Genomic DNA, 25,884 nt, shown 5'->3' on the forward strand with positions numbered 1-25,884 from the left:
CCCTCTCCAATGTCTTTTTCTGGGTTTGGTAGGTTGCTCCGCAGGTTTGCAATTTGGCAGGATAACAACTGAAGAAGTATCTTCAAAGGATCAAACAGATTCAGGACAATTTTACTTACATCAAAAGCTTGGCAGCATGTCAAGAGCTGTTGAGAACACCAGTCACTCCTTGTATGTAGGCAGGAGGAGCGCACATAGGCTGACATACTGTAACATGAGGCAGGAGGCAAGGGAGGATATACTGCTCTTTGTACATCAAGCTGAGTAGGATTAAGATATAATTGACAGAACATCGCCACTTAAACATCTTAACCACTTTTAAGATATTCAGCAGTTAACAATGGGCAGGAATCCTACCTCTCTGACCACAGGTTGTCTTCCTTCTCCATTACTCAATACATTTCTCTAATTGTGCTAAGGGATTTACTAAGTTCTCTGTCAGAGAGCATCCAAGATTTAATTCATAGCACTACTGATATTTATATGAATAAAAATGTACAGGTGCCAGAAGATAATCGATTCAGTATTTTGACTGAAAGGAGACAATCTGTCATGTGCAAGCCATCATATATAATGGGTATATTTGTGTTCCATGCACTCAGTTTGCCAAGATTGTGAAAATATATTTGCTAAACACGAGTTATTCACCTCCTCTGTAACACAGGCCAGCCTTGGCAGAGACTGGATGGTACCTTTGCAGTTATAGCACTGCATGAGAGTTGATGTTTCCTGAGGGTGATTGTGGTTTATGCCACTTCTGTGTGGTTTGGGACAGGAGCTGACCAGGCACGCAGGAGAGCCTCTGGGTTTCTAATGATGGATGGAGTTTAAGAAGGAGGTGGGAAGGGGCAGTCAGCTGGAGTGAGCTGCTCAAGTAAGAGCATGGCGTGCTGCTGCCCTGACAATTTTCTTTTCCCCTAGAAGTGACAGCTGTACATACCTCCAGGGGAAACTGTGTCGAAGTAACCACAAGGAGAAGGAAAAAATCCGCCAGGGTCGAGGGGGGACAAACCCATATGGTATTGCAGCCTCTCTGCTTAAGGGACAGCAGCAAATGAGAGCGGAGCATGTGTTGGCATAAAATGCCCCATGCTGAAGAGCTGGAATGATTTTCCAAAATAGCAAGAAACTGGGGTGAGGATGGGGTTAAACACACATTCTTCTCGCACAAGGACTGCACATGTGTTTATGCACTAAATGCTGTTTAAGTACAACTCAACTTCTAAAGAGCAGTTCTGCTATTTGTACATTTTGGGGGGGAGTGTGTGATGGTGGTGCTCATGTATAAGCTAAGATAAGTTTTTCCTCTGCTGCAGAGATTACAGGAAGAAATCTCCTCTCTTTTGCTCATGAGACCTTTTTCTTACGGGTTTTAGGAGTTGGATATTTGAAGGGATTCAGTCCTTAGGTCAAATATTTCCACTTCTCTTGATTTTATGGATTTTTTTACACCATTGCAGAGTAGTTCCTTACTGAGGTGAACTTTTTCCCAGTCTTTACCTCACCTATCTCTGAAAATCGAACTTCACACACTTCAGTACACTTTAGATAGGAGTTGAGTAGCTCTTGATCAAGATCTTCACCTTAAATCCAGCTGATGTATGGGGCTGTGCCCTCTGTAGAGCACAGAAGTAGCCTTGGAAGAGACATACTTTGCTGCCCAAAGTCCCTCAGGTGGACCTGCCTCCTGGTGTGATGTGTTGCTATGAGAGGATGCTCTGAGCTGAGTGTTTGTGCAGGAGAGGTCGGGCTGTTACTGGAGGAAGAAAAAACTTCACATCTGGGCACTGCAGAGGTGTGAGGCCACCAGCATCACCAGGGTTGCAGATTGAGGCTCGGGGCACTCTCCTGCTCCCTTGGCCCTTGTAGAGACCTTGTAGGTGCCACAGTGGCAATTTCGGGTGGAAGCTGCTGAAGAGGTGAAGGTTTCACCTTGTAGCGATTTCTATTTCTCCTAGCAGTACAGGGCACAGAGTTGAGATCTTGATGCTGTTTTATAGTACTGGTATAGACAACAGGGGTGATAAGGGACAAAGTGGTATGTTCTCAATACAGGTGGATGGGTGGTCTTAATAAAAACAAAAAACAAACCCACAACAAAACACAAACAGCTTTGCAATTTAATGTTGCATTCTCCAGCCGTAGTTTTGCATTCAGCATTCCTTGAGGGCTCATTTGGCCCCAGGCCTACTTGCTTTCCTGATTTTGTATGGAAGCTGAAAAGCGAATTAGTGGCCCTAATTCCACTGCTTGTGCTCTGTGTGACAGATCACATAAGTCTTGCCCCAGCTCCTAGGTTTAATTATCTGTAATTCTGATTTATACCATTATTTGCATCAGATCAGCTCCTCCTAGAGAACAGCAACCTGTAAGCATAAACAAAGAGGCTTTTGCCAGCTATTAATGAAACACTGATTAATCTCCTATTGCTTTGGTAGCCTGCCAAAAAGCACATGAAGTAGCAAACTAAATTGTTCATTAAACTGGCCAGGCTGTAAGTGCCAGGATGTGGATGCCAAATGTATGCTGAGTGTGTTTCAGATGCGTGGTGCCTCCAGGACCAAATGCAAACTCTTGTTATTGTACTGCTGTACTGCAGGAGGCCTTCTTAACAAAGAATCATATCAGAGAATCACAGACTGGTTTGGGTTGAAGGGACCTTAAAGCTCATCCAGTTCTAATCCCCTGCCACGGGCAGGGACACCCTCCACTAGAGCAGGTTGCTCCAAGCCCCTGTGTCCAACCTGGCCTTGAACACTGCCAGGGATGGGGCAGCCACAGCTTCTCTGGGCACCCTGTGCCAGCGCCTCAGCGCCCTCACAGGGAAGAGCTTCTTTCCAATACCTAATCTAAATCTACCCTCATCACCCTTTTCCTTTCCTTTGCAGATGATGCCAGCTCAGGAAAGGACAGCCAGGTACCTGAAGGCTCCAATGGAGAATATGAAGATCATTCAGGGAAGCAATGGGGTAAGGAGCAGTGTATGTTTTTGTGTTTTTCTTGGCTCTTGGTTGAGCACTGTTCACGTGGCACATTTCTCAGTTGCTGAAGGGAAGAAAAAGCAGAGCGACTGGAGTGAGTTCTCCCCAAAGATGGTCAAATAATAAACAGAGCATTAGCTGAACATGGTGTGATCCCATCCAAGGGTCCTTATGCAAAAGGCAGGCCATGGTCTGCTCTAGGGCCCCCTGCCATATACCCCAGCATGGTTCTCTCTTGCATTTGTTTTTCTGGGCAGTGACTTTCCTTTGCATGTGCAGCTATTATAGCTTTCATAGACTCTCTATAAAAGGCATATTGACTTTTACAGCAAAAATTCCAAAAGCCTTCAGTGCCAACATAACACTGCTCCCACTGAGGGCAAAGGGGAGGTCTGACTTCACTTCAGGAGAATTAGTGTTAGGCCAAAGCTGAGTATTTCTTAAAATTACCCTCTCTTTTAGACACCTGCATGAAGTTCTGTAAGCCCTGGGCTTTTTAAGCACAGGATTTTGATGCTGTTGCAGAGCTTTTGGGAACTGCTGAAATCTCACTTGGAACAGGTTCTGAATCAGTGCAAGACTTGCAGGTCCAGCGTTTGGTCCAACCACTCCTGGAAGGACAATAAGTTGTCAGGCTGATGCCAAACAGCTTTTGGCCATTACTGACAGGAGTGCAATGTGAGTTTATGACCTCGAGGGATGAAGCACAGCATTTCCATTTTGCTCTAGCAGTACATTCCTCCTTTTAATTTTATAATACAGAGGTGGTTTTGTACTACATTTGTGGCCAGGGAGTAACCTCATAGCAGTGGTGGGGGTGGAACCTGTGAAGTTTTCACCGTATGAGTCCCCACCACTTGAGCTGAGGCCAGTTTTCTTCAGGGGCTGTCAAAAAAAGGATGTTGTGTGCTGTGGTGTAGCCCAGGCCACACTTGAAGGAGGAAGAGCCATAATAGTTTTGAATTACAGATTCACCTGAGACTGAGTTTGCACTGGGAGAAGAAGGTAACATCCACTTATTCTGGAAAAGGATGACAACGTTTAGAGCTAGAGAAAGGGTGGCATAGACAAACTACAGGTCAGGAGTCTTTCAGGAGGGATTCAGCAGCTAGCATGAAAGGGTGCCATCGCCCCACTCTGCATTATCCAAGTGGAGATAGAAGCAGATGTTGCGTGCCATGGCTGATGGTAGAACTGGTGAATGATGGATCAATACCACAATAATATTATGACAAAAGATGTAAGCACTGCTAAAATTATTAGGCAGTAACAATCTCATATCAGATTGTATCTTACTATGTGCTGCCCTGGCCCAGTCCTTCATTGTGAGGCAGAGTGCTCCTGTACCTCTGCTTTTTCCCTTTTTCCTCCCTCCTGTCCCCTCTACCCAAGCAGGGAAATGCTGGGGCAGGCCACACATACACAAGCCCTTTCTATCCAGCAGTGTTCACCAGCAAACCGCTGGTGTGAGCTGGTGTGCAAGGAGGGTCAGTGTGTGTCTGCATGTCTGTGGAGCATAATGAGTGAAAGAGCAGTTTGTGTTTGCAGAGTTCTGGGCCCTAGAAAAGTGGGAGAGGAGAAGCATGATAAGAAAAAGCACCACTTGGCTTTCCTGCTGCCATCATGCAGTGGTATCAAGAGCAGGAAGCTGATGTGGGGAAAGATAGATACCCCCATCCACATCTTCCCACCACTGGCTCAGGTCTTATCCAAAAGACTTGAAAGTATTTCAACACTTAGTTATATCATGACACTTTTTTGTGTAAGAAAGCTTGAAGTGGTATTCACCATCACTGTGTGGAGGTAATTGTGACAGATTGGAGCAGACTACATGTTGCAGCTAACCACCTCACTTTGTATGAGCAACGTCTGATGGGAGCCTCTGAGACTAATCCATGCACCTCGAGGTGTCCCACAGGGAGAGGAGACTGCTGATTTCCTTCCCCGGTCTTTGTGCTGACAGCCTTCTGTTTCATTTAATTTTCATTAGCTTGAATAAATCTTCATGGTAAACAGCATTTCAGCAAGGAACCCATACACAACACTGTCTCTTTGTCCCCATCCACTTGTGTTTTCCCTTGCTCTTGTGTGCAGCATAATTTATACTGTACAAATTTGTGGTTCATGTTTGTGAAGCAAACGCCAAGTGATGTGAGGAGAACAAGCATGTGAAGTATAAATAACACAGAGGCACTTTGTGATGGCCTTTGCTGGCACTCCAACAAGCAAAACTTCTGTAAATGGTACAGATTTGGGGACACATTTACTAGCAGCCACTCAAAAGAGACATTTTCTGCCTCTCTCAAACTGCTGCTTCTCCCTCTTTCTCCTTTGTGCTTGCTGGGTCTCTTTTTCTCTCTTATGTGTGTGTCTCTTTCTCTTTTTTGGTTAACTGGCTTTTCTAAACTTGTCCTATTCAGGCTTTTGTCAAGGAAACATTCAGGACTCTGTAAATGGGATCTGGTTTCAGCATATTGCACGCAGCTTGGAGTAGCTTTTGAGACCACATAATCACTTCACCTTCTTTAAACAGAAGAAGAAAGAAAGACAGAAAGAGCCAAAGAAGTTTAGCTTTACCTGTAGTTTGATATGTAGCTGGGCAACAGTGTACGAGGAGTGAATGCAAAACTCCAGACAGATTCATGGGAGTCACAGTGGGGGGAAAACCAGAAATGTTATAGGCCTGTTTTTTTGGGAGGGAAAGAGAGTTTCTGTGTTGCAATGCTCTTACTGAACACGGACACCATCAAGTCCTTCTGAAATACAGCTGTGGAAACAGGGAAGAGGTAAGGGAAAGTGAGAGCTTAGAGATACTCACTTGATTCTTCATTCTGCATGGGCAGCATGACTGTCCTGTCTCCAACCTGCTCTTTAATATGTTAGTCCCATCCAAGGAATCCCATCTGGAGGGGATCTACCCCTACCAGGACGTGCAGTTCCTGATCTCGGAGTAAATTGATCTGAATTTATGCCATGTTAGAGGATAACTGTTTAGATCAATTTCACAGCTGGTTCTTAACATCTCCTTTTTAATTTCCACATAATTTCCACGTAATTTCCACAACGACAGCCCTTATCAGCACATCTCCCTCGGCTCAGACTTCAACTTGGGCATGTCATTGCTCACAGCATGCAGCTCTGACAGGGTTAATTGTCTTTTAGGGAGGGTGATTGGTTTTGCTGGGAGGGGGCCTCCACTTGCAACAGACCCCCAAGGGAATACCCAGCGATTTATGCACCAGGACCTATGGAGTGGGTTAGTATGTCACACTTGCTGCTCAGCTGTCATGGCAAGGACTTTCAGTGCCGAAGTTGCTCCAGTTCATTAGATTACACATGAAAGCCTCTGTATGGAGAGTAAAGCATTTCTGAGCAAGAGTTTGAAATAACATGAAATGGCTGGGACCCAAAATGACAGCCAAGGGGGCAAGGGAAGGCTGCGGAGACAGATGGTTTCCCCCTACAGAAAAGGATTCTGGAGACAGGGATATGCCAAAGGATGTCTTCTTCCGAGAGGGAGGGATGTTGGACAAGTCTGCAGGGGGTGAGGACTGTGCGATATGTTCACGGACCTCAGAGGGTAATGACTGTCATTCCGCAGTGCTTGGAGAGAGGAAGCTGCAGACCAGCCTCCTCCATCCAGCAAAGCTCCACTATAATGCATATCCCTGAGCTTCTAGCTTTTAGCCCTGGGCAGGCGGGCTGGCTTTCTAGCAGAGTCCCACTGTGCCATCCTGTAGCTAACTTCCTTGATACCTGAAGCACAACGTTGTTTGGTGTTTTATATGCCACTGAGGTTGTGGCTTCCAGTTGCCATTGGTGAAGGCCAGTGGCTGATGGGCATAATTCAACCCAGTGTGCCACAGGGCAGGCCACTCTTTACCTATGTCTCTTATTTCCCAAGAAAAGGATCAGGGGACTGCAAAAATGCAGGATGAAAGCCCTTTGGGGCTGAACAGTAACATCCTGGTAAGCAAGAGATAGGGCTCAAAAGCAAGGAGAGAAACCTGTTGTAGAAATGGACTCAGAGGAGAAACTAGCTTTGCCAAAATAAAAAGGCAGGTGAATTTGGAAGGGGTATTTTGGACGTAGGGGGAGAGTGCCAAGTGGGAGTCAGAAGTGGTGTTAATCTCATCAGGAGACTGCACATCTGTGCCCCTGGACTGGCACTGCATAACTGAAGTAACTGTGAGAAATTTGTAATGTCTTTTGAATTCTGTAGTACAGGATATCGTTAGACAAGCTTTTGCCTTGCAACAGATCATATTCTCTTGTTTCAACTGTCTTAAAAGTTTGTGCCAAGATCTTTTTCTTTCTGTTGAATTCTTACTTCTAAAACCAACTCATGACTTCCCAGGAAAATTCTCTGCAATGTCAGTAAAACTACTAGTGTGTGAAAGGGCCACCTCTTTTCCTGCTGGAACTCTGACATAATCTGAATTAAAGTTAAGTGCAGATTTTGCCAGGTGGGGACCTTTCATTTCTCTAGTGTTCTTGTTACTGCCATTGAAAGTATTGGTGATTTCCTTGCTAAGACAACGTGGCTATCTTAATCTATGGTTCTGTCCACCAGCATTTATTGCTTCAGCTTCTCAATTTTTGGGATGGACTAGCATGGAGTATCTTCTAATAGCAAACACAAGGGGGTTTTATTGTTTGTTTGCTTCGTTTGGGGCCTTTCAGTGTAAATGCTTCATAAATTAATGTTGAATCAATTGCATACCTTTAAGTTCAGATCAATGTACAAAAGTCTGGCATACTTCTAAGACTTACCTACGTATTGAAATGATGTTGACTCTTCTTAAGTCTCATGAAAGCCAGTGAGAACTAAGGGGCAAAACGTCTTCAGAAAATTAAGCTTCAAGTGACCAGCAAAAGACTGAGAAAATGGTCAGCCTGACAGGAATCTGAGGTTTTTCCTTTGGTCTTAGCCAAGGGCTTGCATTTGTGGCATCGAATGTGGTAACAATTATAATGTGATTATGGGTCCACATTTGGACTTTAGCTACAATAACGTGATTTTGGTATTATTTTGTGAGATGGTCTGACGCAGATGTCTTACGGACACTGAGAAATTTCAGGGTTGTGCTATGCAGAAAGCTAGTGCTGTGGCCAGTGCAATAGACATTTGAATGCATCAGGCTGAATGTCTCCTTTCTAAAGGAAATTAGTTTGACCTGATATGAGTGATACACTGCTACATATCGAGCTGCCAAAGTCACTCTCGAGTGACTTTTGCCATAACACTTGACAGCAGCATCCTTTTTTGCATGTCCTTTGCTCACCACAGTCGATATCTCGTGCCTTTTACAGCCCGGCCCAGGTTCACACAGCCTGCCAAGATGAGACGGAGAGTGATTGCCCGTCCTGTCGGCAGTTCCATCCGCCTGAAGTGCGTGGCCAGTGGGAACCCGCGGCCCGACATCACGTGGCTGAAGGACAATAAGCCCCTCACACCCCAAGAGATTGGGGAGAACAAGAAGAAGAAGTGGACACTGAACCTGAAGAACCTGAAGCCAGAGGATAGTGGGAAATACACCTGCCGAGTGTTTAACAAAGTTGGAGAAATCAATGCAACGTACAAAGTTGAAGTAATCCGTAAGTGCAGCCTGTAGGGTGGAAAGGGAAGGGGTTGGCTGAGTAAAGAGAGTATGGTGGCAAGCGTGCAGTGCTGATAGCTGACACAGTAATGGAGAAGTGTTAAAACATCAGCAGAGACAGCAAAAACATTACCGAAAGTCTAGAATAAACCTAACACCTGGGCAAGACAGAGCATCAACAATGCAATGTAGCTGAAATAAGGAGAGGTACTTGGAAAACAGTCATGACTAAGGGCACCTGCGTGGTAAAAATTCACCACTGCATAGTTCAGTCTTACACTATCAGCAGAGTCAATTTAAGGGGAGACTGAGAAATAACAGAGAAAGCCCTTTCATGTGCCATAGAGGAGGGGTGTAAATATTTAGGATGGCCCAGGTTACTCTATCAGAGAGGTAATAGAGTGAAACCAATCAATTGGCTTGACCAATTCAAAGCCAACCAAAGTCAGGCTTATGGGGCTTGAAGCAACCTGGTCTAGTGGAAGGTGTCCCTGCTTCTGGCAGGGGGTTGAAACCAGGTGAGCTTTAAGGTCCCTTCCCACCCAACCAATTCTATGAGTCTATGATTCCATAACTGAAAATTTAGTCTGGATAGCTGTAATAGGAGGCCCACTTCATTAGAGAAGTATCCGAAGGGAATTAGCAGAAATCTAGAGTGATTAGCCAGACACGGGCCAGATTTTCAAAAGCATTTGGACATCTGAAAGTTCAGGTGAGTATAAATGAGATACTAAAAAAGAAAAGTCCCACTAGTGTCCTGTCTGTGTCTTTAGATGCCTACAAAGCTTTAAGGATTCAAGCCTTAGAAGATGAGCTGTGGGGTTTACCCTGCATCGGGGTGGGGTAAATTGCTCTTCCTACTATCTGGCTATTCTGATTCTTGCTCTCCAATCTCCTGTTTCCCTGTTATTACGGAAGTTAATTATAGTAAAATCCTACCAGAGAAGAGCTCTTATTCTTAAATTATTGTGCTTTTCCTATGACATCATCATAAGTTGTCATGGAAATGTACAGAGCAGCCAACTCAAGAAAGTGGAGAAGATGAGCTGAGTGGAGGGAAGATTGAATAGCCTTCATTAATGAGGAGCAGGGGCACGGGGGGTGATTTCCAGCCACATGGAAAGCATGTTGTTTGCCTGTGCATACATTTTAGCATGAGAAAGTTTATGCCAGTGTGAAAGATTGTTCTTAAAGGTAGAGATCTGTTCTCTGATAAGCCCTTTCTCTAGAATTGCAGGAATTAAAAGCACATGTGTGGAGCTATGTTGGGCTCTGAAGGCACAAACCTGCTGGACATCTGGGATTGATAAAGATGCAGCTGTGTGGAGACAGTAAAAACATATGTTTACACTAAAAACAGGAGCAGAGACAGGGAAATGAATCAAGCCCCATCCTAATGGCAGCTGTGGCATTTTCACTTCATCAAAACCAGACAGCACCAGGAACAAGCCCCTTTCTGTGTCCCTGTTTATCTTGGTTTTTATCAACTTAAAGATGTATGTAACCTTTGTTTTCATTAGCTTTTGCTGGCTAGGAGTGAAAACAGTAACCAAAGCTGGAACCAGAGTCAAGGAGATAAGGGCATTAAGCAATTTTGAGACATCTTTCTATTTTTAACATCATTCTGTGGAGCATTACAGGTTTTATTCAATTTCCTCCTTTCCCCCTGCCCTGAGCCTCCACTCCGAAGTCCTGCTTATCTGAGTCTCAGTCTCCCCAGCTGTGATTCCACTCATAGTCCCAAGGCAAAGCCTATAGAGACCACTGTGGTATTTTTGTTTCCCAAGCAGCCCTCATTATTGAAAGTATCCTGAGTTTTTGAAAGAGGGTCCATTGTTCCTTCCTCTCACCCCAAAGCCAGTGCTGGTGAGAGCTGTTTTGTTACATGCTCAATCCAACAGTGTTTGCTGTCAAAAGCAGTTGATGATTGCCAGCAGTTACCACCCACTGTGATACCATAATTTCTCTCTGTGCCTAGGACAGGAGTTTGCAACACCTCCTTGTCTAGAAACTGTGACTGATTTCTCTGATGCTAACACAAAAAAAAATCCAAACATTCCTCAGAATGAGGGATATATTTTTCCTTTGACTTTATGTGGTGTTGACACAACCTAAGGCTTATGATCATGCTGGAAAGAATGGTCTTGTGAACCTCTTGTGTTTGATTTCCTTTCCTACCATCTTGTTTTCTTGATGAACTGAGGCAAAACAATTTGTGAGAAAGGAGACCTTTTTTCTTGGTTAGAAAAGCAAAAGCCTTCTGAGCTCGTCCTCCGCAAAAATTTGCTCCATAGTGAGCATGGGGATGATTAGACTGAAAAAAGGAAAAATAAAAGCAGGGAGGTAAGGATGAAGTGAAGATATTCCTCACTGATACTGCCTGTGATTTCAGCTCCCCAGCAGTGGATGACATGGCATGGGATGCCTTCCAGTAGAGTTTTTTTCCCCATGGGCTGCTCCAGTCCCAGCAATAGAGATGACAGGTATCTCCTGAAGGACTCCCAGACAAAAGATTAGTCAATATCCACAGCCAGCCATTAGTCTGTGAAAGAAGGGGCCTTTTCCCATCCAATTTTATCTCTCCTTAGGGAACATTTGGGAAGACCAAAAGGAGAAGGAACATGTCTTATCCCACTCCTCACTGTCCCCAAACTGGGGCAGCCACAGTGATTCTGATGTGGACTGTTAATAGATATGTACTTGTAAATAATCTGGGAAAAATCTGAGGTTGTGCCTGAGAATACATAAGGTTCTGTCATATTCACCTGTAAATTACACCTGACCAGACGTGGTGGTAAGAGACAAAGCATCACAGAATGACAGAGCGGATGATGCTGTAAGAGACCTTTAGGGAGCCATCTGGTGCAACCGCACTGCTCAAGCAGCATCACCTAGACCCAGTTGCCCAGGAGCATATCCAGATGGCTTTTGAATATCACCACGGATGGAGATGCCACAATCTTTTTGGGCGACCTGTGCCAGTGCTCGCTCACCCTCACAGTAAAAATATGTTTCCTGATGTTCAGAAGCATCCTCCTGTGTTTCAGTTTGTGCCCATTGCCTCTGGTCCTGTCACTGGGCACCACTGAAAAAAGCCTGGTTTCCTCTTCTTTACACCCTCCCTTCAGATATTTAGAAACGTTGATAAGACATCATCAGCGTCAATATCAAATGAACATTTACAGTGAAATAATCCTCTTAATTTGTGTTCAGACCTGTCCTATTGTCCAAATTTAATCCTGAAATGGGTTTTGGCCTTTTTGGCTAGTATCAGGCCATTTATCTTCCTCTGTTCAAGACTCAAGAAAGATCACTGCAGCTTCTGACCTTGTAGGTCAAGGTACATCATTAAGATCCCATTATTCTTCGATATGGTCCCTGAGACATGGGGATAAGAGGGAGTACAAGGAAGGATGGCCTCTTCAGTCATCTCACAGCTGCAGCATACAAGCAAGGGAATGGGGAAATTCAGCAATCCAGACTGGACTTAAAATACTTGCCAAAGAGCAGAAAAGCCTGGTCTGACTTGTGTTGTGTCAAGTAATAACACCACAAACTGGGTACCCAGATCTAAATGCTTCATGAGTGACCTGAGAGAGCAGAAACACAGCAAAGACAGAAAAAACTTTCTGTAGTTGATTCGTAGGACCCTGTTCGCTTAGAAGTTAGGAGGGTTGTTCAGTGTGTGCAAGAGGACTGAAGAAAATCTTCCAAAATATAAGGGCTAAGGAGAGCAAATTTTTCTCCACATCTGATGCAGATAAAGAAGACAGGAAGATTCAAGTTGAGCATGAGAAAAAACTTGCTAAGCCTCAAGCAATGTAGACTTGTCTGGAAAGAGTGGAGAGCATCTACCATTAGAGGCTTTGGCAGAGGCTGGGCAAATTTATATCAGGAGAGATTTGCAGAAATCTCGGCCTGCTTTAGTGCAGGGAGTTGGACTAGACAAATATTTTTCATCCCTTCCACACCTTTTTCCTATGTTTCTGTAATCACACATTGGCAAACACCTTTTTCCATGGAGCTCCCTGTGTTTTTGTGCAGAGAGGACGAGGTCCAAGCCCATCCTGACAGGGACGCACCCTGTCAACACGACGGTGGACTACGGTGGGACCACGTCCTTCCAGTGCAAAGTCCGCAGCGATGTCAAACCCGTCATCCAGTGGCTGAAGAGGGTGGAGTATGGCACAGAGAGCAAGTACAACTCAACCATCGACGTTGGGGGACAGAAGTTTGTTGTGCTGCCCACGGGGGAGGTCTGGTCCCGTCCTGATGGCTCCTACCTGAATAAATTGATGATTACTCGAGCTAAGGAAGAAGATGCAGGGATGTACATTTGCCTTGGCGCAAACACGATGGGCTACAGCTTCCGCAGTGCTTTTCTCACAGTCCTGCCAGGTGAGTTATGCCTTTTTTTCCCTACATCTGAACCAACAGTCTGCATCGTGGTATTTATTAATACAACTACTGATGTTTGTTGGGGTCCATGGCTCTCTGTGCTGATTTAGGCTAGCCCAATTCTGATAAGAATGAATGGGAGACTAAATCAACCCTGATTAAATCAGCTCCTGCTGAAATCCTCTTTAGGATGTTTCCTTTTCTCCCTTCGTGTGGAATAATGATTCCAGCAAGGTGAAATAGAATGATCTGCTCCTGTATGGAAGAGGAGCTAGGAAAGGGTACTGCAGTTGCAGGCACTACATCACTTTAGTGACAGAGTGCAGGACATGAGAGCTGCTGAATAGCCGTACAGTTTGCAACCCCATTCCTTTACATTTCTCCTTTCTCTTGCTCTTATTTGTATTGCTTTTACTGGTAAAGGGAGACAATGATACAGGCCCATACAATGAGAGAAGAATAAAAACTGTCCTGGCCACAGGGAAAGAAAAAGAATAAATGTGAAAGAGAGAATGATTGATTAGTTAAATTCTTGCCTAGTGACTCCCTGGAGACCCTTGTACCAAACTCACAGCTGCTTCCTTCTCTCCCCAGGCCTCAGAGCTGGTGGCCACATCTAACTGAGGCTGTTTTCAAGCACACCATCCTTTGTCATTTACTCCTGACTTTGCAGTTCTGCCCTGATAAATAGTTTTTATTGTAAAGAACATTTCTTTCTGCCTCATTTTGCTATGTGAATCTAGCTTCAGATCCACTTGTTTTAGGACAAAATTCAATCTTGCTGCTTTTTCTTCCCTTCACCACCATAAGGCCAACACAGCTAAGAAAGTGCAGGAGCTAGAGTCAATATCAGAACAGTTTAGATGTCGAGTCTAATGTGGTGTCTCCAGTCAAGACACCAGTGAGATATAGAAATCATCAACTATCCCAGGCTATTAGAACTGGTTTTCTGTGTAGGTAGTGGAGAAAATGCTCCTGCAACTAAAGCAGCATGGCTTATTCTGCTCACTGATTGCCAAAGCTCTGCATTTGAGCAGCCTCCGAGAGTCACTAGCTTGAATTTAGATACTGACAGCGGGTTGCCAAGTAGGAGAATGCTGTTGGCAACTTCTTCTACATCGCTTAGATTTGGGACTAAACTCCAACTAGAAGACCTGTCAATCCCAAGGAAAAGGCTGCGTGGGTGGGATATGACTCAAAGCCTCTGGGAGTTTCTAAACTATGAGAGTCTGATCCAGCTCCCACTGAAGTCAGTGGGAGACTTTCCATTGATTTAAATGGGATTATAATGAGGCCTCATACCAGAACCAGAGCCTGGAGGCCTGTTGTTATTGGCAGTGATGGAGAAGGAGAACCCAGCTTGCCCTCAGAATCAAAGATGTGGTTGCAAGGCCATGAGTTAAAAACACCATTTTGCTTGTAAATCTACCAGATTTGACATAGACAGCTCCAAAAAACAGCATGGATGAATATCAAAACACTTCAGTTTCAGCCCAGCAGAGGATTTCTGCCAACCATCATGAACACTGTTGTTTTTGTGGTCAACTGATGGGTCCGTTTTCTGATCCTGTCTTGCTTTACACAGGGGGCTGGACCTCCAGACTCCCCTTCCAGCCTAAATTATTCTGTGATTTGCAGTGTTGGTGAATCAAAGTTTTATCTGTTAAGGTCAACAAGTATAGGTCCTCCTGACTTCAAAGAGACCACATAGTATATATTTAATATTTCAAACTAGGATTATTTGTCAAGGGGAGAAAAAGATATTAGCATCTTAAAGAAGTTTGGCTTGAAATATGTTTGACTATAACATATTGGGTGATTTGGATAGCCTGTGGTTTTAAAAGTTTCTTGAGTGTCTCCCTGCAAGCTGAATCCTGTACCTAGGTATTTTTCAGGGTTTTGGAAATCCCAGCTGGTAGCTATCTAGATAGAGATTTTAATAGCTAGGATCCTACCCCAGGTCTCCTTTTGGGTCTATAAATCAAGATATCAAGCTGAGAACTACCAGGCTACCCCAAGCTGAGGCTATCCGGGGATGTACAGGTTGCCAACAGGAGAGAGGGGAAGGGGTAGGTAGGTGTGAAAGGTGTTGTCTTAAGCATCTTCTCCAGTAGCTGGATTTGCTGCCCTTGGAAAGCCACCAATCTCTCCAAAGCGACTGCTGGAGGTAAAGTCCGTTTGACATAGGGAGTTGGACGCACACTTTAATGCCATGTGAACTTTCTCTATGGCTTGAGCACGAAGGAGGGACACCAGCTTACCTATGTTTTCCCCATCCTTCAGCCTTCCTCCCAGCCACACAAGAAACTCAAGACAACACCTCCGAAACACCACATTCATGTTGCCTGCCATCGCAGAGCATTGCTTGAGCAGCTCCATTATCGCTAGACAGGGATACCAAAGAGTGTCTAAAGCCCATGCAGTCACAGTTACACATGCAGAGGCAAGTGGTCAACGTGCTGTGGCTCTGCACAACCTGATCGTGCCTCCTGGATGCTGACATGGAGGTATTACTGACATGTGTCGTGTGCTCCAGCCTGGGCAGCAAAGCCCACTCCATTGCGGAGTGAGTGTCTTAGGAGACTCTTTGGCTGGCTCTAGTGCATCCATTAAAGCTTGGATAAGAAAATTAAAAAATCCCCCAAAGGCTCCCCTTCTGACCCCAAAACCATAGAAAATTAGTTGTTTGTCCTTCCGGGAGCACTGAAAAGCAAAGCAGTTACCAAACATCATGTGCTGGCTTGATTTCTCCCTTGTTACTTGGTCTGGCAGGGTTGCCAGACAGCCTGTACAAAAGCCAGCCCGAGTGTGACATCTGTTTTGAATCCACTTTGCTTGCATTTAATTAACTCTTTCTGTCTCTCTCCTGCCTTAATGTCCAGATCCCAAACCTCCGAGTGCACCTGTACCCCCTTCCTCGGCCAGCAGCCTGCCGTGGCCCGTGATCATCGGCATCCCTGCTGGAGCTGTCTTCATCTTTGGGACAATCCTCTTGTGGCTTTGCCAGACTAAGAAGAAACCCTGCTCCCCTCCAGCCGCTGCCCCCGTGCACCGGCCACAGCCTCGGGACAGGATCTGTGTCTCCCAGGTCCCTGACAAAGACTGCATCTCCTCCATAAACTATGAGGAATATGTTGCCCAACAGCAGCATTTACTGTCCCAAGGGCCTGCACTTGCCCCTGCCATGGCATCCAAAATGTACCCAAAGATTTACACGGACATCCACACCCATACCCACTCACACGTGGAAGGCAAAGTCCATCAGCACCAGCACATTCAGTACCAGTGCTAAGAGGGTGGCCGTGTACAGTAGCTCGTTTGGGCTTTTCCTCGTGGTACCTCAGAAGAGACTGCTCCAAGTCAGCTCACACTGCCAGCAATAGGCAAAGCAGACAGAAAAGATTATATATATAATTTTAAATATATATATACATATATATAATTGTATATGCGTGTGTATGTGTGTATATATATGTGTATATATCTATATCTATCTAAATATATATATAATAGAGAAAGACAGAGAGAGAAAAGAGATTTTTTTTTTGTTTTTAATTATTGCAATCAGGATGTAGCCGAGGAATAATGAAGGAACTCCAGATCTCAGCAGAGAGGCAGCCATCTCCAGCAGCAGAGCCTTCCCAGATCTCGTCATCAAGGTGGCAACAAGTGAGACAGGATACAGGGACGTGAACAATCGCCTCCTTCCTCGTGTTGCTAAAAAGAGCAAGAAGAGCAAGAGGTGACCGTGGTGCTTTTCTGGATGGGCACTGCTGTTCCTGTGCCTGTTTCACGTCACTTGTTTTGGTGGGAAGCCCCCAGACCTTTCCCGCTCAAAGTGACTGAGGTTTAGTGCCAAAGCACCAGGAGACGTAACCAGTTCTTTTCTTCCAGGGGAAAAATATAACACAAGAGAACATCTAATTTCTATTCACAGCGTGAAATGCCGAATGCTTCTGAATCATGGTCATTTGGTCTGAAACACTAACCAAGCTGATTGGCTTGATATCTGCAAGGTGAATGCATTGTGATTCCCATGTGGTGTTCTGCAGATCAAACCACAATTGCTCCAATCCCCCAGTCCTAGGACTCAGTGCCACTGCCAGGAAAAAGGAAAGAAGGAAAGAGGAACATTGTACAGAACACCTTTATATTTATATTTAAGAAATAATAATAATAATAATAATAATTGAACTGCTGATGGTGAAGAAAGCAAAACACACTGTCCTCTGATGGCTCACAGTGACAAGCTACTGGATTTTCTACATCAATGCAAAACACATGAAAACATTAGGAAAAAATAAAGTAAGAAACAAAGAAAATGAAATAATAACCTTGTAGGAAGCAATGAATTTGAGAAATATTCACCGAGGTTGTGTGTGGTTGTCCCCTCCCTTCAGATAACAGTTTGCAAATGATACAGCTTCGTTGCAGTTCAAACAACAGTAAAAACAGAAAGAAGAGAAAATAAATAAGGAGCATATTAAATACCTTTATGGACTGGAGATAAATCCAATTGCAAATATAAAACCTTTGTAATTCTATATAGAGTTTAAACAGAAGTCATGTATATTTAATTTATTTTGTTAAACAAGAAAAAAAATGTATGATATTTTCCTCAAAACAGGCATTTCTATACGTATTTTTGATCAAAGAAAATAAAGATTTTTTTTTTTTTTTCCAGGTTCTATAGATACCATGCTCAGAATACGCTCGATGTAGCATGTGACCAACTGTACTTCTCCCAACCTGGAGGTCATCTATCTCAATGCCTTTTTATACTATCCATGTGTAATCTCCTGACATCATCTCAGGTACCACTGGTGCCATCCTTGCCATCTGATCTTTTCCACTGGTTATATTCTGGTTATGAGGGTCTGCAGTGGCCAGATGACTTCTCATGAACCCCTTGTCATCTTCAGCAGCAAAGTTCTCTGCTCACAGGGAAATCTGTTTCCCTATGCTTATTTTGGGGGGGAGAGAAGGAGATTACTTTTTTTTTTTCCAAGCACAAACTTCCAGTGGGGTTTCTTTTTAAAAGCAAATTCTGTAAATCAAAATGTAATAATTTGTGTGCCTGTAAAATGAACTTTGGCCTCAGGGTGCTTGGGAAGGGGGAAATATGAAATGCAAGTGAAACACTTCATTTCTAAATGCAGCTGCTGAAGGAGCCAGTGAAAGGTGAGGTGGGTGCAGTAAGAAGAGCATGTGGGGAGCTGCTCACACCATCATTCTGCTGCAAGCTATGGAGAGGCACCCAACTCTTTAGTGGACAAAATGTTCTTTAGAGAAGGCAGGTTCAGCAATGCTGCAAGTGTTTACTGTTCACTTGCATCTCACTTCAAGTGTGCTGGTAAAAAAACCCTGAAAATATGAAATGTGCTAATTTTTAAGTTTGAAATTATTTCCTTCTCAAAGGCTTTTCCACGAGCGGGATCCTCAACAAACCAGCTGCTCCATTTAAAAGTGAAACACTATTTAATTTGAAACAAAACAACGCTTTGCTTTTCTCTAAATGTTTCTGAAGGTATTTGCTCTGGGTTGACCTGCAGTGATTTTTCTGCTGGCTTGTTTGAATGAGCAGCAAACCAAACAGTTCCTTGTTTGCTCAGCCGCAGCGCTGTGAGATGGGGCCCTGATTCAGCAAAGCTCCCGATTCACTTCACCAATAAATGCTGCTCCAAAAAGTCCCTTTTTTTGCCTTAGCCACCTGGGTCAGTGGCTCCATCCCTGTCCACTGTACTGGTGCTGGCTGGAGCCATCCATAACTCTGGGAAAAAGGAAGAGAAGGAGAAAAAGAAGGAAAAGGAGGAGGAAGAAGTAGAGGAGGAAGATTTTCCTACACAGAGTTTACCAACTGGCACTGTTGCAATACATCACTGCATAGCACACTGCTGCTTTCCTGACTGCTGTAGTAGGAAATCCATGTTATAACCTCTACAGGAAGACCATCTTCAGGGATGATCTTCCTGTAGAGGTTGTAATAAAGCAACCCATTGCTATGTTTGTTTATTTTTTTCTCAGCAGGAGGGTTCAGTTACACTTTGTTAACACAAATTTATGAAGTTCATAAAGGCTGAATTTTATGCATCCTCTCAGCTTCAGGGAGACTTAAATGTGAGCACTGAAGGCTCTGGATACAAGGCATGATTTAGGCAGGAGTTCTTAATGGCTCTAGCTTATTGAGTCATTTAATTAAAAAAAAAATAAAAGCCTTTATACACTAAGTGCATCACTTTTATTTTAAAGAGGCAGTAAGTGGATGTTTTCATGGGAGATACTGAGGGTTACATCTCATATCTCATGCCTATGAGAAGCTACTTGCTACATCACAGTACTTCTCAAGCTGCTGCACATTTGAGCAGCATTAGAGGCATGGCAGAGGGCAGGATTCACCTGTAAGCCTATGGGCCTTCTCTGCTCTCTGTGCCAGTGCTGCAGAGAGAGGACTTTTCTAACACATCCCGCTTCAAAGGTGGAGGTGAACACTGGTTTTGCATGGTTCAGCCTTAAGCAAACCCTAAGACACACGGCACTTTTTCAGATGGCAGCTATGTCACTGACCCTCAGAGAGAGGGGTTTTGGGTTGAAAGAAGCAATCCTCCATTTTCCATACAGCACAGTCTTCCGTGCTGAGCATAATGCTCTCCACCAGTACCCTTTGTGATCCAGCTCCATAGTGTTGTATCACACAGCCAAAAACTTCACATATTACCAGATGGCTCAACTGGAAGGAGTGTCCTCTTGCTGCCCTTTAAAGCTCCTGCCTTTAGAGACAAATATCTAGTGATGCTGATAGAGAGATCTCCAAAGGCAAACATTGCAGTAAACCACCCAGCATGAACGACACAACAGCCCAGCACAGCGGCAGCTCTCAACCATGGCACTGAGAGGACAGCTCTGGTTCTGGATGTGCCATATGAAGTGATACAGAGGTCTTGATTTTCAGAAAGCATGGGGGTTTCCTCCTGCCTTGCATAACAGCTCCTTCTTTGAGCATCTCCTCTTGGGCACCCAAAATGGTGTGAAATTTCCTCCTAGGAAAATATCATCATATCCGCTGTTTAAGAGGGGCTGTATACATTGTTTGGACCTTGCACTGGCTTGCTGTGCCTGGGTGGGATTTGCATTTCTGAGGAACTATTTTGCCTTCACAGTGTACCTGTAAGTGCTCTTAAGAGTCACTCTGTCCCATGTCCTACTGCATGCCATTTATTTTTAGGGCTTGATTGTGCCTTGCATGTGCTGCAAAGTCTTCCTTAGTCTAAATAAATTCAGCCAGGTCCTGTTTGTGTTTAAATTCATTTTTTCTTCAATGGGACAAGATTTGGACTCATCTTCACACATGAACAGAGTGTGTTTAAAGAAAACTATAGTCTTGCCATTAGCTACTGACTATTTTGTACACAGAAGTTTTATTTTATATGTATACATATACATATAGGCATATAGATGTACATGCTGGGTTGTGATGCAGAAGGCAGTTATACTTTTAAAGCAATGGGACTTCAAAGATCAAAAGAATTTTGGGCTTAAAACTCACCTTCTTTGTATATTTTATTTGCATTACTGATCAAACATGGCTTTACATGCAAATTTTTGAACTTTGTATGGACAATCTTTGTACAATCAATCAGCCCCTTTCAAACTGAAAACTTTTACCAGGCATTGAAAATATAACGGATTATGTGATTTTCAACTGGTGACAAATATGGTAACCGAACACATCAAAATGAGACAGGACAGCAGAGCGTGTCTATGTCTGTGGCTGTGTAATAAAAACTGCAGAAGAAAAGGAATAAAAGCCTGGAATTGTGTTAATAGATGACAGAGTTCTGGAAAGTTACTGCTTTTTGAAGGGAAGAATGGCTCTCTGTGTGTGTGTGTGTGAGGGTATGCATGTGCATGTGTGTTAGCACACATCAGGAATACATGCTGGCAAGGCAAAGCAGACAATATTGCAAAATCACCTTTGCACCACAGCTTGGTCTGCTGTTTTGTGAAGGTGCTGTGGATCTAGCAGAGGTATTACTTTTTGAATGGTTTGGAAAAGGCTTCTATTTTTTAGTGGAGCAACTATTTTTGATCACTTCCAGAGCCAAATGCAATAGTTGCACCAGGAGCCAAACTGCAATTAGCTTTGGGGTGCCTGGAGTGGAGCAGGGATTTCAAGGTCAAGCCCAGCACCTTCAAGGCAAGCATGTGAGTGTCTCACTACTCACTCCATAGGCAGCAAACACCCAAGCTGTTACATCTTAAGATCAGAAAAGCTGGCCCTCACCCAAACTTCGTCTTGACCTGACCTGGACCTCGGACCCAAACAGCCCTGCACAGAAATTGCACACTTGGGGTGAGAAAGAGGAAATATTTCTCTGCCGGCTCCATTTCTGTGACTGTCTGAAGCTCTTTAGACATATGAAATACTGGAATAAAGCCCCAGGGGGGATTTGGCAGTGTGCAAAAGCTGGGATGTGGTCAAAGGTTAATGGGGTATTTATCATGGCTTTCCTATCTGGGCATCACCTCTGCCTACATGGGATACACTGAGTGTGTCCAGGACTCCAAATTACCCCAAGTCAATGATTATTCCACATACAGAGCCCGTTCCAGCTCTTGCAGATGCCAGTGGGAAAAAATCCCTGTAATGTCCATTGGGAAATCAATCGGACACATGGAGTCGTTGCAAGGTTTTTACATCTTTGCTCTGGCTGACCCATTGGCAGAGAAAGATGTGACACGAGTTAACATCCAGAGTATGAAGCCAGACACATTTAAATGGGAAATGCACACATTTTGGAAGGAGCTCTTAAAGGAAGGGGTAGACACTGCATTTTCCAAAATCTTCAAAACGAGGCTGGGTGCTTTGTGGACAGCGTGTTTCATTTGGATGCAAGGTTTTGGGAATGTTATTAGGATAAAGGGATGCATCTAGTCCAGATGGGGACATGTAGTGGTCCCTTCTGGCCCTGAGTAGTTGTAGTTGAGCTGCAGAGAGAAGGAGATGCAAGCACAGGTCCTGGCGAGCACTGTATCTGCACACGTGCACCCCAGAGCTTACAGCAGCATTTGGCACATGGCAGCCCCGCTCAGGCTGCACACCCAGCTCCACTTGCCTCCAGACTGTAAGTGTGTGATCTCAGCACTTCCCAGCATATTACTACAGTCATGGTGTTATTTATACAAACTGAGGCTGTGCACCGACATTTACTGCATCTGCAAGGAACCCCTTGTGTAAACAGCAGCACAGCCTGTGTGTACACACAGCCTCCTCCAGTAGCATTTCAGAAAATCCTGCTGGATTCGCTGCAGTTAGTGTCACAAAGGATTTACGCGTGAATTTGAATGTTAACACATGCGGTTAATGGCCTGCTCAGTTGCATAAACTTGTTACTATAGGTGTAACTATCTCAAATTCCCTATTTGGCATGCATGAGAGGAAGCCAGGATCCTGCCCTAGCCCTGAGATGGACACAGCTCCCCCTCAGCTCACTTATTCAGACATGAGGGGTTATATGATGGGTTGTACAGTTTGGCCAAAGTGATCCTTCAGGTCTATGTGCATGGGAGACCAGTGGGTGTTATACCCACAGAGAGAGCACTTGTGCATGTTTGTGGATTATAGAACCACAGAGCGATTTGGGTTGGAAAGGACCTTAGAGCTCATTCAGTTCCAACCCCCTGCCATGGGCAAGGACACCTTCCACTAGAGCAGGTTGCTCCAAGCCCCTGTGTCCAACCTGGCCTTGAACACTGCCAGCGATGGGGCAGCCACAGCCTCTCTGGGCAACCTGTGCCAGTGTCTTGCCATCGTCATAGTGAAGAATTTCTTCCTAATATCTAATCTAAATCTACTCTTTTCTAGTTTCTTTTGGGTTTCTTTTCAGATTCTTTTAGGACTGATGGATGTAGTGAGTATGTGAGGGGTATAGTCCCAAAACCACCTAGCTTTACGGAGAGGGTCTCATCTATAGATCTCAGCAACAATTTCACAGAGGAAGAAATGGGGTGTGAACATACTGGCCAGGGATAGGGTCTGTCATCCAAATGTTCTGGGATGTATCCAGGGCACCTGCCAGGTCAGTTCTGTACTCCAGACCTGCCAGAAAATGTTAATAATTAGGAAGCTGTAGGTATTTCAGACTTCAGCAAAGCATTTCTTGGACCAAGATTCTCAGCTTTTAAAGGTTTGCTACAAATGTCAAAAAAAACCCCCAAACATAAACCTCACTATAAATAATGTGGATTATTGTAGTTGAAAATAAGAAGTAATGGCTGATAAAACCATATTTAAAATACCGGTGTTGCATTTACTGTTAAGTGGCACACACTTATTATATAAGTATAGAGTGGAGTCTGGAGGAAGGAGGATGCCCATTTTACATTTTATGTTTAGCCAAGCCACCTCTGTGTGTATTTACCACCTTCAGGTCTCTGAGAGCAATGCATGGAGCTGTGACCTTTATTTGTCCTTATTTTAGCTTTTATACTTTATTTTCTCTTTCCCTTTCTGTCAGTCTATTGTAATTAGGATTTAACATATCCCCCAGTATACATGGACATCAGCAAAGCAATGAATGTTCATTTTTTTCCCATTTTCTCTAACCAAATCCAGTCCAAAGTGCTATTTCTATCCGAGCTGATCTATGCTTTAGTGAAAGCAGTAATAAATAACACTTTAGACCAGACTTCAAAATGCCTTTTTCCCTTTGATCTGAGTAATTAAAGTCAAGCTGCTGTTCCTGAGCATTTTCTGATGGAATTACACGAGTTACACAGCTCTTCATTTGTATGTTATTAAGCATTATGTTTTATTGCTGCTGTTCAAACAATTAGTACCTAAATATGCCCCATATTCTCATAAAGAGGGAGTAGCAATGTTAATCTCAATGCCCTGCTTAATAGCTTGTTTCCATCCAGAGTCCACCACCGTGCTTCAATGCCATTTAATATCAATCAGATCTTTACTGATACCCTTCTGAAGTTGTTCTCTTCTGCAGTCATTTAACTGTGCAGCGAAGTCAGGATAAGTCAACCAATAAAGTTAAGTAAAAATGGCATTTCTCTTAACACAGGAATTTTTTTAAGTTCATTGCAAGTTTTGGTTATAAAAAGGCCAATGCTTTGTGGTGATCGGTCATTTTGACATTTTTATGGTGTTTTTATTACCCCTGGCTCATTTCCATACTAAAGAGAACATTTGTAACAATACTTGCTCACTCTGTTATGATTAGGATTGTGTTTTGCCGCGTTTTGTTCGGCTGTTGCTGTGCTCAGTAATGCTCTTGGCACACGTCCTCCCAGACCCTGCGGTGTGTTTATTCAAAAGGAAGGAAAAAGAAGTGTCTACTAAAACAATAAACTACTACTGCTTGCGTTAACACGGCCATAACTTCCTTGTTCTGCAGACAATCAGTTAGCAAAGCTGTTAGGTAAACTTGCTCCTTCACTGTTGAAAAAATAAATATTCATGAAGCTTACAGCCACATTTTCCTGTGCCTTATTATCGGGTTGAAAATGGTGAAGGATTTTAAAGCTAATGATTTAATCAGAGAGACAAGGCCCAGATCCTGAAACCAGTGAGAGCTGGGATCTGAAATATTGCTGAGGACCTGGGTAAGAGTTCAAGGCAAATTTTTCTAAGTTACTTCAATATTAATGTTATTAATACTGAAAAGTGAAAATATTTTCATTAATGCTGTCTAAGACAGAAGGTGAAAGTGAAAAGCATTGTGAATGGTGAGAAAGAGCCATTAAAAAAGAGGGGGAGAGGTGATGCCGCAGGAGGTTTCCAGGGTAAAGTCAAGTCATCACTTTGAATGGTCTGCATGGGTTGGAGCCTGGGAGGTTGCTGCAGACTGCTCCAGCAGACCCAAGACATACCATGTCCTATATATGCCCCCTATAACAGGCAATTTCTCTTGAGCACATCACAGCAGAACACCTTTCGTTCAAAGCATGTTCTTGACTTGCCTGGATTTCAAAGAGAAATAAGGATTGTAGAATTACAGAATAGTTTGGGTTGGAAGGGACCTTAAAGCTCATCCAGTTCCAACCCCCTGCCACGGGCAGGGACACCTTCCACTAGAGCAGGTTGCTCCAAGCCCCTGTGTCCAACCTGGCCTTGAACACTGCCAGCGATGGGGCAGCCACAGGTTCCCTGGGCAACCTGTGCCAGTGCCTCAGCACCCTCACAGGGAAGAATTTCCTATTATTTAAATCTCAATCTCCCCTCTGTCAGGTTAAAGCCATTCCCCCTTGTCCTATCACTACACACCCTTATAAACAGTTCCTCTCCAGATTTCTTCTAAGATGTGTTTTAAGGCCTAGATTCATCCTCCTGAGGCAGCAAAGTTAGGGACAGAGTAATCATGAGCTTCCTTAAATAGGGAAGAGAAACTGGCAATTCCCACAGGTGGTTTCATTGCTGAGTGGAGAGAAAGATCCCAAATGGTGTTTACTATTGCACTAAAGCCAACAAGATAACCTAAATTTGTCACCCAGGTACCATAAAACAAAAGGATGAACCTGGCTTTGGCACTGAAATACAGTGGTGGAATCTTACAAAAATATGTAGCAAATTTATGAAGTGTCCATCTACATTAAATTTCTCCGAATCTGCTAGAGACCTCAGCAAGTAATTGTGTCTTTCCCTATGCTGCTGTGTCCTGCAGCATCCCTCCGAAGCTGGTCTAGTGAACTCTCCCTCTCCATAGGAAAGCTGCCCTGCGTTGTGGTTCAGTCAGAGCTCATACAGCTAGACATCAGGAGAAACACATTTTGATGTTTATCTGCAACTATGTGCATGCACAATAGGGTCTGCATGTAAAGACAGGTTCAACGAGATATCACAGAGACCTGATAAAACACTCTTCTCTTGTTTTGGTGTCTCAAGGCCTAATACTCCC

At 44.0% G+C, this 25,884-nt stretch overlaps 1 protein-coding gene across 3 annotated transcripts in view; it reads left to right on the top strand.

Annotated features, from left to right (window-relative positions):
* FGFRL1 (fibroblast growth factor receptor like 1) overlaps positions 1–20,804 on the top strand; it is a 174,153-nt gene extending 153,349 nt beyond the window's left edge. For all 3 annotated transcript variants that reach the window (XM_030492644.1, XM_030492645.1, XM_030492646.1), the window contains exons 4-7: positions 2,889–2,969; positions 8,295–8,579; positions 12,626–12,979; positions 15,862–20,804. In XM_030492644.1, the coding sequence (XP_030348504.1) occupies positions 2,889–2,969; positions 8,295–8,579; positions 12,626–12,979; positions 15,862–16,271 (1,130 nt within the window). In that variant the 3' untranslated portion in view covers positions 16,272–20,804. The remainder of the gene's footprint in view (positions 1–2,888; positions 2,970–8,294; positions 8,580–12,625; positions 12,980–15,861) is intronic.
* Positions 20,805–25,884: the final 5,080 nt, after the last annotated feature.

Source organism: Strigops habroptila, chromosome 7 (assembly GCF_004027225.2).
Source record: "Strigops habroptila isolate Jane chromosome 7, bStrHab1.2.pri, whole genome shotgun sequence".
NCBI lineage: Eukaryota > Metazoa > Chordata > Aves > Psittaciformes > Psittacidae > Strigops > Strigops habroptila.